At 35.6% G+C, this 15,381-nt stretch overlaps 1 protein-coding gene across 1 annotated transcript; it reads left to right on the top strand.

Moving 5' to 3' along the window:
* Positions 1-7,981: 7,981 nt before the first annotated feature.
* Positions 7,982-8,846, top strand: LOC311628419 (olfactory receptor 51A4-like; the record flags this gene model as incomplete). Its single annotated transcript, XM_084895660.1, is given in 2 exon segments — positions 7,982-8,488; positions 8,493-8,846. Coding segments are annotated over 2 exon segments (861 nt in total).
* Between the last annotated feature and the right edge of the window lie 6,535 nt (positions 8,847-15,381).

The raw sequence follows: 15,381 nt of genomic DNA, 5'->3' as shown, positions 1-15,381 counted from the left end.
TTTATTTTAAATCCACAAAGATTCCCGGTATTATTATTTGTTCATTGCCTTGATGAGGACATTGAAGTCCAGAAGGTTGAGTCATTTTGTTCCTTTGCACACAAAGCAAGTAATCAAACTGAAATTTAAATGCAGGTTCCCCATTGCCAAATCTCATGCTCTTCTTAACATTTTGTTATTAATAAAAATTTAGAGTGGTCAAGTAGAAGAATAAGTGCTTTTTCCAAAACATAAAAGCATTCACATGAAGCTAGAAAGTATTCAGACTAATTTATTCTTTTTATATATGAAACACTATGCAAATAGTATGGAAATGTGTAGATTATATGGCAAAGATTCATCACTCCATTATATACATAATTAAAGATTAAAGGATCCCAGCCAGTGTGGCTCAGTGTTTGAGTGTCAATCTATAAACCAGGAGGTCATAGTTCCATTTCCTGTCAGGGCACATGCCCAATGTGGATCATGCAGGAGGCAGCTCATCAATGATTCTCTCTCATCATTGATGTTTCTCTCTCTCTCCCTCTCTCTTCTTCTCTGAAATAAAAATATATTTTAAAAAGATTAAAAGAAGTCAAAGCTGGTTTGGCTCAGTGGTGGAGAGTCCGTCTGCGGACTGAAGGGTCCCGGGTTCGATTCCGGACAAGGGCATATACATTGGTTGCGAGCACATCCCTGGTTGGGGGTATGCAGGAGGCAGCTGGTCGATGTTTCTCTCTCATCGACGTTTCTAGATCTCTATCTCTATCCCTTCCTCTCTGTAAAAAAAGTAATAAAATATATTTTTAAAAAAGATTAAAAGAACTCAATTAGAAGGAATGGAACAAATAACAGTGGAATGAAAATATTTGTCTATCTATCTATCATCTATCTATGTACAATAGATATAGATGTATAACACCATGTAGCATCATTCCGATGTAATCTGACAGGGCCTGACTATACCCAGTGCCACAGCTCTGACCTTGGTTCTTTCTGCTGTCTATGTGTGTCTTGCCTCCAGGAATCCAATGTATTCCAACACATGATGGATGAATCCTGGTCATGATTGTTGACCCAACCCATAATAAATTGTGGTTTTGGGAAAGTGAAAAGGCTGTAAGACTATTGTTGATGAATATAAATAGGTTCTTTAAGAGGCATGGCATTACAAGTTGTAATAGTGTTAATACCTTTTCTTTTTCTTATGATGAAAGATATGAATTTAGCAAGAAAGCATGCATGTGATAATAAAGAGCACAAAGAGATAATTCTTAGAGCTAAATAGAAAAAGATAGAGCTTAAACACCATGAAGAATTCTCCCCATTCAATGGGTTGAACAATAACAATATTTATATTTATGTTACTTTTCCTCTATCCAATATTCTAAGTCTTTATTGATAAATAACTATTCCTCATGAGGGCCTATGGATTTTGCATTGCATGTTTTTTAAATCATTATTGTTGAAAGTATTATATATTTCCCCCTTTTTTCCCCCCATTGATCTCTTGTAACCTGCTCCTGCCTCCCACCCCAGGCCTTAACCACTCTATTGTCTATGTCCATGGATTATGCATATAAGTATTCAGGTCCTTTGGTTGATCTCTTCCCACGCACCCACCCACCCTCCCTCTCACCTTCCCTCTGAGATTCGACAAAATAAAGTTATTTAAACTGACAACTGGGTCCAACACAAATAAAATATATTTTCCTATGGACTTTTATATCTAGGAGTGGCCTTGATGTAGACTATAGTTATGGGGTAGATATTAGCGTCTAGTGAGAACCAGGAATTCCTGGCAGGTTAATTCTTCTGTTTAGTAAAGCCAGATACCTTGGTGTGATCTAATATAGTAGACTTACTGTTTTCCACAGTGGCTGCACCAGTCTGCATGCCCACCAGCAGTGCACGAGGGTTACTTTTTCTTTGCATACTACAAGCACTTGGCAGTTGTTGATTTGTTGATGATAGCCATTCTGACAGGTGTGAGATGGTACGTCATTGTCATTTTGATTTGCATCTCTCGGATGATTAGTGACTTTGAGCACGTTTTAATATGTCTCCTGGCCTTCTGTACGACATCCTCTATTGAAAAGTATCTATTTAGGTCCTTTGCCCATTTTTTTATTGGGCTGTTTATCTTCCTTATGCTAAGTTGTATGAGTTCCTTATAAATGTTGGAGATTAAACCCTTATTGGAGACATTAGTAAATATGTTCTCCATGAAGTGGGTTTTCTTGTTGTTTTGTTGATGGTTTCTTTTGCTGTGCAGAAGCTTTTTATTTTGATGTAGTCCCATTTGTTTATTTTCTCTTTAGTTTCCACTGTCCTAGGAGCTGTATCAGTGAAGATACTGCTTAGGCATATTTGCTGCCTATGGATTCCTCTAAGATTTTTTTGATTTCCCCTCCCCCATCTGCATGTCTTTTGATATAGGTCCCACCCCCTGGCTCTGTGGAGGAAAGGCCCAGAAAAGAACATGGTTTCTTCTAGCACTTTTCTCCAGTGTAAAGGGGCTCTTCCAGCTCTTGCCCCAATGACAGACAACTCAGTTCCACTCTGCATGCCCCAGCACACAGTGAGTGAGTTTGAGTAATTCTGTGTAGGAGTTCTTTAAGAAAAAATCCTGGAACTCCAGCAGCCCTTAGTCTCACTTAGCCAGAATCCATATTGTTTTTACAGCCAATAGCTGTGAGGAGTTTTTTGTTGTTGTTGTTGTTTGTTTTCCTAGTACTTGAAACCATGGGCTGGGGGCCTGGTGTGGAGCTGGAAACAATGGGAACATCTTTGTTACATTTTATCTATTATCTTCAGCTCCTGAAATCACTTCAGAGCCATTAAAGTGAAAAGAGTGTTGCATGTCATTCATTACACGCCCATTTCCCCCACTTTGTTAATGGGATGACTTTTGAAAGCCAGGGGTTCTTTGCCAGGGAAACCAACCATGTATTCAAAGGGTGGGACCTTCATGCCCTCACCCCCTCGTGTCTGTGTCCACTGGCAAGGCTTATATGCATTCATAAAAGTCCTTTGGTTGATCTCTCCCCCTTACCACCTTCCTCTCCTACCTTCCCTCTGAGGTTTGAATACCTGATCGATGCTTCTCTGTCTCTGTTTTTGTTCATCAGTTTATGTTTTCATTATGAATGAAATGAGTGAGATCATGTGATATTTATCTTTCTCTGATGGACTTATTTTGCTTAGCATAATGCTCACCAGGTCCATCCATGCTGTTGCAAATGTAAAAGTTCCTTCCTTTGTATAGCAGCATAGTATTCCACTGTGTAGATATACCAAAGTTTTTAATACACTCATTTGCTAATGAGCACTTACTGGTAGTCTGTTTCCATTTCCCAGCTATTGTAAATTGTGCTGCTATGAACATAGGGGTGCATATATCCTTTCTGATTGAAATGAGAGTAGGGTGGAGAAGGCAATTGGGGGGGGGGGGGTGTAAGGACACATATGTCATACCTTAATCAATAAAGAAATTTTTTTTTTTTAAAAAGGGTGGAACTTGGAACTCCATCCCCTGATTTTTGAAGAGGGCTAGAGATTGAATCAATTACCAATGATTAATGTCTTTATCTGTCCTGCTTATTTAATGAAGCCTTCAAAAAAAATAAAACAAAAAAAGGGGATGGTGTCAAGAGAGCTTCCAGATTGGAACACTTCATATGCCACTATCTAGGCCCCAAACTCCACAAGCTCCTTTTTTCCGGGACTTTAAAATATATATATATATATATATATATATATATATATATATATATATATATATATATATTTTTTTTTTTTTTTTTAATTTGGCTGTTGACTCATATTCTTTTACCATTTGGAATAAATTGATAATCTAATTATCAGGTTTCTTAGTTATGTGAGCTGCTCAAGCAAATTAATTGAACCTGAGGAGCAGGTAATAGGAACTTCTAATTTACAACCAATTAGTCAGAAATACAAGTAACAACCTAAACTTGCAATTAGTGCCTGCATTAAACCCCTGGGTTGCAGCAGGAAGAGGAGAGAGACAGGTAGGACACTGCAATCTTTACACAGTTGGTCAAGAACAGGTAACAATATGGATTTGCAAATTGAAACCTTGAGTGGAGGGATGTCTTGTGGGACTGAGCTCTTAATGTATGAAATCTAATACTATCTGCAGGTAGAAAGTATCAGAATTGACTAATTGTTGGAGAGTTGCTCCTTGATGGTGTGAGAAACCTCCCCACTACCCAAATGGTAATTGAAATCAGAAATTTTTCAGGGACCCTCTGCAAACTTCCAGCAATCTCTCTGTGTGAAGTTAGTTCTCTCTTCTCCTGTGCTCTGTTTAATGGAGTCTAAAAGCTTTGTTCTTCTTTCATTCTCAGCTATTGTTCTGCAACTCAGGAAGTTCATGGGCTCTATCGGGTTTCTGCTAACATAGCCTGGAAACTCTCTCAAAGCCAGGAGCTGAGGCAATTGTAGTATTTATTTATTTATCTAGTATATTTTTCTGTCTCTCAAGGATTACAGTTCTTTGTTGCCAGATATTCATTGTCTTGAAAATTATTGCTTATACATTTTATCTAATTATTTTGGTTGTTTTGGATTGTAATATAAATTCAATCTCTTCTACTCTACTTTGACCAAAAGCAAAATTCCCCATCACCATTAATTCTTCATTGATCACATATACGTTGAACAACTTCTACTAGTATATGCTCAGTACTATCCTAGGTTCCTAATAAAATAGGAAATAAAGACTAATTCTTTGAAAAGAGAGAAAAAAAAGTTACAATCACAAGGAGGACATAATAAAAACTTATAATGAGAGGAAACATAAATTACAAATAGCAGCTTTACAGAAAAAAGGGGCAAGAAAACCAAAGCTTTTAATGAGACCATGGCAATTCAGTTTAACATAAATTATCCTATACTTCTCAAAAAAATGCAGTTGACAATGATGTAAAACAATATAATGGACATGCATAATAATAGTAATGATAAAAATCATTTTCAACACTAAGCCTCTCTAAAAGAAAATAGAGAATTACATCTTCAAATGATTTATCTCTGAAATGATCAAAACTAAACATGGATTCTTAACAATCACTTAGGAAAAATCACTTCTAAAGAAGGACTCATCACATATTTACGGTGAACAGTTGCTATACAACTGGTTTCAAGCTTGAATGTGTGATTAATTACAAGGACTCTGGAGTGTTGAGAAAAGCAAGTTTGGTACTCCTTTGCTTCCAAATAATATATTTTTGTGATTTCTCATGTGTAGCACATTTAAACCATTATCTCATGAGAATAGTTTAATAACCTCCCTCTGGCACCTTCAGTGTAAGATTCTCTATTGCAATAGAGAACTCTGGTTGGTGCTGGGTATATATACCTCTCTGAGAGGATTCTAATATCTCATAAGAAATCATCCAATCTCTGTGTATACCAAGGAGAATGACATAAAAAGAGAAGGATAATGCTGCTTAACTCACTTGTCAACCCATACTAAGTGTGCTGGTTTCATGAAGAGTTTGCAAAACATATAGAATAACTGTTAAATATATATTCTTTAAAATAACAGGCAGAATTGTCCTTAGGAGCTGCTTAATGACCGTTTTCTATAAATTCACAATTCGTGGAAGCTCATTGTCCCTAGAAAGAAAAGAAAATGAAGAGTTGGGAAAAGGGGATAGATAGTACAGAAGTTTAATTGGACAATCATGAAGACTGTTATGGAATTCAAGGTTAGTTTGTAACAATTCACAATACATAGGTAAGAGGTCATCTTTTGGGGGCTCCGAGATATGAGTGGAGAGATTATATGCCTTTAAAGGATTTTTCAGGAGATTGAAAGTTGGACATGTTTAACTGGAATAGTTAACTTTCTTTTGGATCTTCAGATAAAGTCTGTAAAGTATCTTTCTGGCTGAGATGAGTAACCCAGCACAGGTAAGTAGGAACCCTGCAAAGGATAACTGGAAATTGAGCACACTGATAAGCAGAATTTACTAGTATATTCTCTATCTGATTATACATCTTTCTTGCTCTCCTTTCAGATTTGGTGGCATATATTCTTCAGTTCCAAATAAGCCTCTGTAGGAAGAATGACCCCCCTTCAAAAAAATGTTTTACAACAGAGTTTAAAAGGAAGCCTGGATTACTGGTGAGTTTTAAATCTTTGCTGGGGGTTAGCAACTATATGATACAGTGGGACTCTCTAAATATGTAATTCATTTGCTTAAGCAAAATTTATTATGTGCTTTCCATATCCATACAGTTTTAGATTCTCATTACTGTGTGATATGTGAAGGTTAAAAAACCAATCTTACAAGCATTTAAATTCAAATTTGATAGGTGAAACTCATTCAGGTAACAGTTGGAAGATGCTATCAAATCATATGTGGTAAATGACAGATGTAAGAAAAAAATCAGTATATTCTATAGGGATGTGATGGCTAGAGCAATTTTTCTAATATGAAATATTCATGGAAAATTATATAAGATGTTGGCTATAGACTGATTTTTAAAGCAATGAATTTAATTACTATCAGTTGAGATGAAGCATGATCATATTTGAGATTATGTCAGGAAATGTGCAAATATTCTGGTGTGGAAATGATTAAGTCTCGTATAGTCGTATTAAGAAACCAATCTGGCTAGAATGGAGAGTGACTAGATAAATATTATTAGTTGAAACAAAAAACATTCTCATTGAAAAGGGCTAAGCAGCTGAAACCGGTTTGACTCAGTGGATAGAGCGTCAGCCTGCAGACTGAAAGGTCCTGGGTTCGATACCGGTCAAGGGTATGTACCTTGGTTGTGGGCACATCCCCAGTAGGGGGTGTGCAAGAGGCAGCTGGTCAATGATTCTCTCTCATAGATGTTTCTAACTCTCTATCCCTCTCTCCTCCTCTTTGTAAAAAATCAATATAATATATTTTTTTAAAAGAAAAGAAAAGGTCTAAGATTACAGGCACAAGGAGTATTAAAAAGTAGAGGCAATAAAATGAACTAAGTATATACTTAAGTTTTACATGGGTAGTTGCAGGGGTGTTGATGATAGCAATGATCTTTTTCATGCTTGTATTGACTGAATCAGGGACAAAAACAGAAGGGAAAGAGAAGTATAAGAGAAGGGAATGAATTCCAAGATATTCTGGAAGATAGTTAGAGCAAAGGGAGGAAAGCTGGTTATAGCAAAAGATATTGTATTTTGAATTATGTTTAAACAGTTATTTGTTAATATTTTATATTATTCTGACACCAACTAAGAAGTAATGACAATATCTACTTTGATTATTTTACTAGTTTTTTGTATTTTGAAAAATCAATATATTAATTTAAAAGAACATATTAAACAACCTAGAAATTAATGGTATAAATGGTATCACATGAATTTTTTAATGCCTTGGGGGATCATGTGGGTTATTAAAATATCCTATGCTTTATTTCTGCATGTAAATAACAGGAAAATGCCCAGGTTTCCAGATTCCTGAATAATATTATGCATTATGTTTATGTAGATAAAGTGCAGAAACTTCTTTTAAAGATTCAGCTAAGGTGAGTAAATACAAAATTAGATGCAGAAATAATTAAATAGAGAAATAGAAAGCATTCTGAGAATATAGTTTTTCTAAGCTTTGAATAGAAAGAAAAGTATGTCCTTACTTTTCATTGTCACTTGATCAATGATTCAAGTGTTATAAGCCAAAAGAACTCTAGTCACTAACATTTTGAAAGCATTTATCAATTGTCTTAATTCCAGGTAGTTTTTCCAATAGGTTTGGAAACCTCTTAGGATCAACACTTGATATAAAGATACCTAGGAGTAGTATTGGCCAGATGAGTTACATGGATTATGCCCTACTGATTTAAAATGTATGTTTTTCTTTCAATAGGAACATTTAGAAGCTGACCTGGGCTGATCTCAAGAAATACATTGATGGGGTTCAAAAACAATAGCTGGTTTCAGCCACCCAGTTTTCTTTTAATAGGTATTCCTGGAATGGAGGCTGTACAAATATGGATCTCTATCCCACTGTGTGTCATGTATGCAATTGCCCTCCTAGGGAACTTCACCATCCTCTTTGTTATCAAAACCATCTCCAGTCTCCATGAGCCTCAGTACATCTTCCTGTCTATGCTGGCAGCCACAGATGTGGGTTTGTCTTTATCAACTCTACCTACTGTACTCAATGTCTTCCTCCTAAATCACAGAGAAATTGAGTTCCGCTCTTGCCTAGCACAGATGTTCTTCATCCATACCTTTTCCTCTATGGAGTCAGCCATTTTGCTGGCTATGGCCTTTGATCGGTTTGTAGCTATCCGAAACCCACTACAGTACACTGCGGTCTTAACCCCTTCTCGGATTATAGGGATGGGGCTTGCAGCCATAGTCAGGGGTGTGGTTTTGATGGCACCCTTGCCAATACTACTCAACCGATTGTCATTCTGCAAAGATATTGTTCTATCTCATTGTTACTGCTTTCACCCTGATGTTATGAAGCTGTCCTGTAGCCCTATTCCTAGTCCTGTGCTCCTTTGGAGTTGACTCCCTGTTCATTGTCATTTCTTACATCCTGATTTTGAAAACAGTGCTGGGTATTGCATCCAAAGACGGCCAGCTCAAGGCATTTAATACTTGTGTTTCCCACATTTCCGCTGTCTGCATTTTTTATGTGCCACTTATTGTGCTGGCTCTAATTCATAGGTTTGGTACATTCACAACTCCTCTTCTCCATGTCACCATGGCCAATATCTTCCTCTTCTTGACCCCTGTCCTTAATCCCTTGGTTTATAGTCTAAAAACTAAACAGATAAGGTCTGCAGTTCAGAAGATATGTAAGAACAGGAGGAACTGGCTCAAATAATCAAGTGTGGCCTTAGCTAAAATGCTGCCCTGATTTTCTCTTTCCCTTTTATTTGTCATTTCCTCTCAGAGAAACATTTAACATTTAACAGTATAGTTTATGGAGAGTTAAAGTACTATCCTTCAAGAGGATAATGGTATTTTTTGTTATTGTCTTGAACCCAATTCATCATTCCTAGTATTTCATGAGGGATCTCACTGAAACAATTTTTATGTCTCTTTTCTATTTAAATATTTGAGTTTAAATAGCTAAGTGGTCACAATTAATTATGTGATAAAGGCTAAGTTAGTAACACATTTTAGAAAGCTTTCAGTTTTATTATTCCCACCCTTCTCTCTAACCTCAACTCCAGCTACAGATTGCTACTTTTCAAACTAGATGAGTCAATATATTTATACACATATATGCCAGCCTTTACCTTACTCTAACTTTTTTTTTTTACCAATTCCCTAATTTCAAAATTCAATACCAATCTTAAAAAAATTTTCTTCATTTTGAATATTCTTGATATTTTAGTGGAATTGGTACTTCCCATTAGCCTTTAATATACTCCAGAGATGATTTTATTATAACACAGCAATGTTTTACTTAGTATATCTTTATGTCTATGTTTCCCAATTAAAAATTATTGTGAGAGGCATTGTGTTACTTTCTTCTGAATCTCTGGTATATACTCTATTCAGTAAATCTAATTTCCTTCTTCAATAAACAAATGAATATTTATGGACATAGATAATTGCATTTATTAGTTACAACTGTTGTTACCTGCTAACATAATTACTATTTAATGGCAATCAAAGACCATGTCTATTGTCTTTGCCATTGCATCTTCATTACCTAATGAAATACCTGTAAGATTGTTTATAATAAATATATATTGCTGAATAAATGAATATATTAATAAATATATCAACTGAGAGATAACACTAATAATATGCTGTACTTGTGAAAGTGTTATTTTTGCACATTAATGTGTAACTAAAGCAAGTGATGAAAATCTTTAAAATAGTTTATTCTAGGAAGAGAGAAAGAAATTGTTATTTAATTTTGATCTCAAGTTCCAAACATTAACTACATTACTAAAATTATCCTTTCTTTTTCTTATAATATTTTTATTGATTTCAGAGAGGAGGGGAGAGGGAGAATGAGAAAGAAACATCAATGATGAAATAGGATCCTTCAGTCCACAAACTGGCACTCTATTCACTGAGCCAAACTTTCTAGGGCTAAAATCATTCTATCTTAAATCAAGGGAAGTGTTTTATTAGTTTTATTTATTTTCTTTTATTTTTCCCCATCACCGTTTATTCCCCTATATCCTCTTTTATCTCCATCCACCTCCTCCTCCCCCATAATCACATTATTGTTCATGTCCATGAGCTGTTGTATTAGCTCCACTTTATTTATTTTTTAAATATAGTTTTATTGATTTCAGAGAGGAAGGTAGAGGAAGAGAGAGCTAGAAACATCAATGATGGGAGAGAAACAATGATTGGCTGCCTCCTGCACACCCCCTACTGAGGATCAAGCCCGCAATCTGGGCATGTGCTCTTGACTGGAACCAAGCCTAGGACTTTTCAGTCTGCAGGCCAAGCCTCTATCCAATGAACCAAACCAGGGTTTTAGCTTCACTTTACAAGAGAAGGAGACAGTTAAAGATATCAAATACTTGGTCAGTATTCCCCTAATCAAAAATGATTGGGTTCTAGATTAAGAATATCAGATTTTATGTGTAAGAATACATACATTCTGATAAATCTGACTTTCCCCAACCTGATATGATATATATATATATATATATATATATATATATATATATATATATGCGCATAGGTGTCTTTACATCTCATTTACTTAATTAATTATAAAATTTAACCTAATTTTATTTATTTTGTGACTACAAACCCTGAGGTCTACAAAGAAATTTGCCAAAATGTGTAGCTTTATAACAATATGAAAGGGCAGTTCAGTTGATCTTTGAACAATTCAGGGGTTGAAGACAATGACTACATATGTAGTTTGAAAATCCATATATAACTTTTGACATAACCTCAAAACTTAACTACTAATAGCATGCTATTTACCAGAAGCCTTACCAGTAACATACACAGTTGACTGACACATATATTTTACTAGTAGCCCTGCACACAAATCCATGTGCCATTAACTCTCTGCCACCTTCCTATAGCTCCCACACCATCTGCCCCCTCTTATAGCTTGCTGCCCTGCCCCCTCCTGTGGCTCTCCACTGCCTGCTTTTTTTTTTTTTTTTTTTTTTTTTTTGCGGGCGCCAGGACCAACGATCACCAGCTGCCCAGGTACCAAAAAATTATGCTTCCGAAATCTCTTGATGTCGATTCCGCACGTAGAGCAATCAGGCTGCACTACATGTGCCACTCACGACAGAAGCTTGCTTTTAGTTCGCTACTCCAACCTCTTGCAGATCTGTAATCCAGTCATTATGTGTTCAGTTGTTATGCCTCATGGCATAATGGATTATTAGCATATTCCTCTTAAATTATATAGGATTTTATACTAGTATCCAGGTTCATGAAATTCATGCAACAAGGGGTGGGGGGAAAAGGGGGTCCCTCAGTCCAGTCTGCACCCTCTCCAACTGGGGGCATCCCTCTCACAATCTGGGACTGCTACTCCTAACTGCTTACCTGCTTGATCACCCCTAATTGCTTCTGCCTGCCTGCCTTATTGCCCCTAACCTCTCTGCCTTCCTGCCTGAACTCACTCCCAATGGCTTTCTACTGCCAGCCTGATCTCACCTCCAATTGTCCTCCCCTAATTTAGGGTTCAATTTTGGGAGGCTAAAGTCAAACATTCAAATTATTTGAATACTAAAGATAGGATTGTAGGTACCTGAAAAGCAATATTATTTATAAATATTACCTTGCTATAATTACACTTTCTACTCTCCAGCTTTGTACTAAACTTAAAAAATATCAACTTTCATCCCTGTGCAAATTTCAAGTCACAAGAGGGAGAAAAATGGACCTCAGATCTTTCCAGGCCTTGTAATTTTCATTATTTGACTTATTTAGTGGTTTCTTGAAAGGCCCCAATAACAAGGTAGGCTCAAGTTTCTACAGTACAAAAATATTTGTCTCAGATGGTTGGAGTGAAGAGTGGTATATGTTGAAAAACATTACAATCAAGTGTTTTGATTTGGCAACTGCTTTAGGTGAGAAATTTCTGTTGTTTATAAATTATCCAGTCAATGGTAGTCTGTTACAACAGCCTAAATGGATGAAGACATACACATGGCCAATAGGTATAGATGAGGGTGCTCACTAATCACTGGGGAAAAGAAAATTCACATCATTCTTATTAGGATGTCTATTATCAAAGATAAGTGTTAGCAAGAAAGTGAAGAAATCTGAACCTTTGTACACTGTTGGTGGGAATGTATATGTTTAAATGCTATGGGAAAAGTTATGGATATTTCTCAAAAATATAACTGAAACTACCATATGTTTCAGCAATTACCACTTATGGATAAAAAATGGATAACATGGATAAAAAATGGATATATATATATATATATATATATATATATATATATATATATGATTAGAGGATACATCCAGCCTCTCATTTTTTATTTATTTTAAATATATTTTTATTGATTTTTTTACAGAGAGGAAGGAAGAGGGATAGAGAGCTAGAAACATCAATGAGAGAGGAACATCTACCAGCTGCCTCCTGCACACCCCCTGCTGGGGATGTGCCTGCAACCAAGGTACATGCCCTTGACCGGAATCGAACCTGGGAACTTTCAGTCTGCAGACCGACACTCTATCCACTGAGCCAAACCAGTTTCGGCTGGCCTCTCATTTTTTTAAATCAGAGATTTAGAGAGATATCTGCCCTCTCATGTTTATTGCAACATTATTTATAATAGCCAAGACATTGAAACAACCCACATGTCCGTTGACAGTTAAACAGATAAAAAGCATATGGTGTATGCATACAATGAAATATTATTCAGCCTTAAGAAAGGAAGGAAATCACACGGATGAACCTGGTGAACATTTTATTAAATGAAATAGTCCAGTCATCGAAGAACAAATACTCTTATGATTCCACTTATGTGAGGTACCTAAAACAGTCAGACTCAAAGCAGAGAATAGAATGGTGGTCACCAGGGCCTAGGGAAAAGCAAAAATGGGCCATTGCCATACATTGATGTGTCTGTGTAAGGTTGTGATGTGCTTGGAGAATGAAGAATGATAGCAGGAAAGCAAATATAGTTGATCATTTCTGAATAGTGAAGTAATTTACACATATACTAAGTAGTGATTTATGTCTGAAACTTTGATAAATTGAAGTTATATTAAAATTTAATGAGCCTTTGATGAAATAAACTTTTTAGAATTCCCAACATATATTATAAGAAAATATGAATGATACCAATGAAAATATGAATGATACCAATGAAAATATGAATGATTTCAGACATATATGAATAATTTTTAAAATTTATTTTGGACAGATTTGAATTTATGCCAACACTTATTGTGAAATTCTGTGTTGATTGGTTTGATTTGAATTCACCTGATCTAAAAAAGGCCCCAGAACTCAGACCATTTGGAGATCATTTCTACGAAGTAAAAAGGATTAATGAGAACTCCCAATTCAAGCAGAGATGGAATCCCAGGAGACTCCTATTTTCAAGGGAAAGATCCGTGAATAATAATAAAACAACTCAAATCAGGTCACTGATGTTTTTTATCTTGGACATGGATAAGAAAGCTGCCTTTGCATGATTTTAGCAACTACGCTGTCTTAAGATTCCAGGTGAGAATGAAAACAAGGTTTTACCTGAGTAGAATTTGAAATAGAACAAATTTTAGAGACTTGGAATAAATTAGTGAGTAGGGAAACTGTAGCCTGTAATTCAAGTAATCATAAGGCCTACAGAATGTTTCTATTTTTGAAAGTAACGTTCTTTAAAAAAAAAACAAAAAACACACCTGATATGTTTGGACAATGACATTGAAGAACTTAGAAAAAGTGGGCTTAGAGTATTCCTGAATCAAATAAAAAGAGAACTATCCTTGTCTATGAGAACACTGGACATGAGATTTAGCTACATCTCTAAACAGGAACATTGATTGAGACTAGAAAAAAATATACTTTGAAAATGTCAGAGAACTCCTGGATGAGAAAAGGCATTAAAAAGAAATCTGGCAGCAGACACTTAACTCTAAGAGGCCCCATGATCAGAGGAGGCAGAATGTGCTCCCATGTAATAAAAATGAGTTTTCTACATACTCTTCCATCTGCCCTGACCCAGCATAATTCTAAATATATTTTTAAATGTGGTTATAATGCTGCTGGGACTAATTTTAACTTTATTTCTCATTCTTTTGTATTAGAAAGCAGGTAGGGTATTAACTAATCACTTTGATCACATCTGAAAGTCTCACCCTAATGATCCAGATTGAGACATTGACAAATTAAACAGTATTCCAAGTGAAAGCCAAAAGCAGTGGGCAGGGTCCTAAGTTTCTCATCTTTAATAGAAGGGCAAGGAGAGTGTAAGGCTTGGGGAAAAAGTCATTTAAATTATTATTGTTTTCTTTAGTAATATTTCCTTATCAAGAATTGGACACAAGTGAAATTTTTATTAAATCGCCTAGGAAATACTTAGGCTATCACAGGTAGAGTCTGTCTGTCCCATTCAGACAATGAAGATTTTGAAGTGCAAATTTCCTAGGGCTCACACACACAATACAGCAATGATGTTAATGTGAATGGTGACAAATCAGGATGAATAGTTACACAAGACTTTATTGTTAGTGGGGATGACTTCATAGGGATGTGAAGAGGGTGTATGGAATGCCTATGTAGATTTATTGTAAAACGTAAGTACCAATTAAATGGTAGAAAGTAATTAAAATGTACCCAAAATATGAAGCCAAAATTTTATTATTAAAGTAACAGAATTATGTCACATGTATATAACAAATGTATATAAAATGTTTTCTAAATTATTATTTTAATTTTCTATATCCATCTCTTTGCATAAAAAGCAGATCAGTGCATGCTATTAATCACTAGTCTATCATGTATCATTATTGACCAAAGCAGAGAAATTTCATAGAATAGTGTGCTACTGTGATGATAAGGCAAAATGTGAATCTATCTTATTTTATTGAGGATTTTAATACTCAGTTTAAAATACCACTATACTGCTGAAACCGGTTTTGCTCAGTGGATAGAATGTAGGCGTGTGGACTGAAAGGTCCCGGGTGCGATTCCAGTCAAGGGCATGTACCAGTAGGGGGTGTGCAAGAGGCAGCTGATCGATGATTCTCTCTCATTTATGTTTCTAACTCTCTATCCTTCTCTCTTCCTCTCTGTAAAAAATCAATAAAATATATTCTAAAAAAAGTTTTAAATAAATAAATAAATAAAAATACCACTATACTTTTGTATGACTTAGGTAATTGCAACCTGAAAATCCATTGATAGATGTATATATAAAGAAAATGTTACATATGCATAAAATAAAATATTC

This window comes from Pipistrellus hanaki (genome assembly GCF_964339955.1).
Source record: "Pipistrellus hanaki genome assembly, chromosome: 9".
NCBI lineage: Eukaryota > Metazoa > Chordata > Mammalia > Chiroptera > Vespertilionidae > Pipistrellus > Pipistrellus hanaki.
Note: the sequence above shows the minus strand (reverse complement) of the source record. Positions and strands in the feature narration are given on the sequence as shown.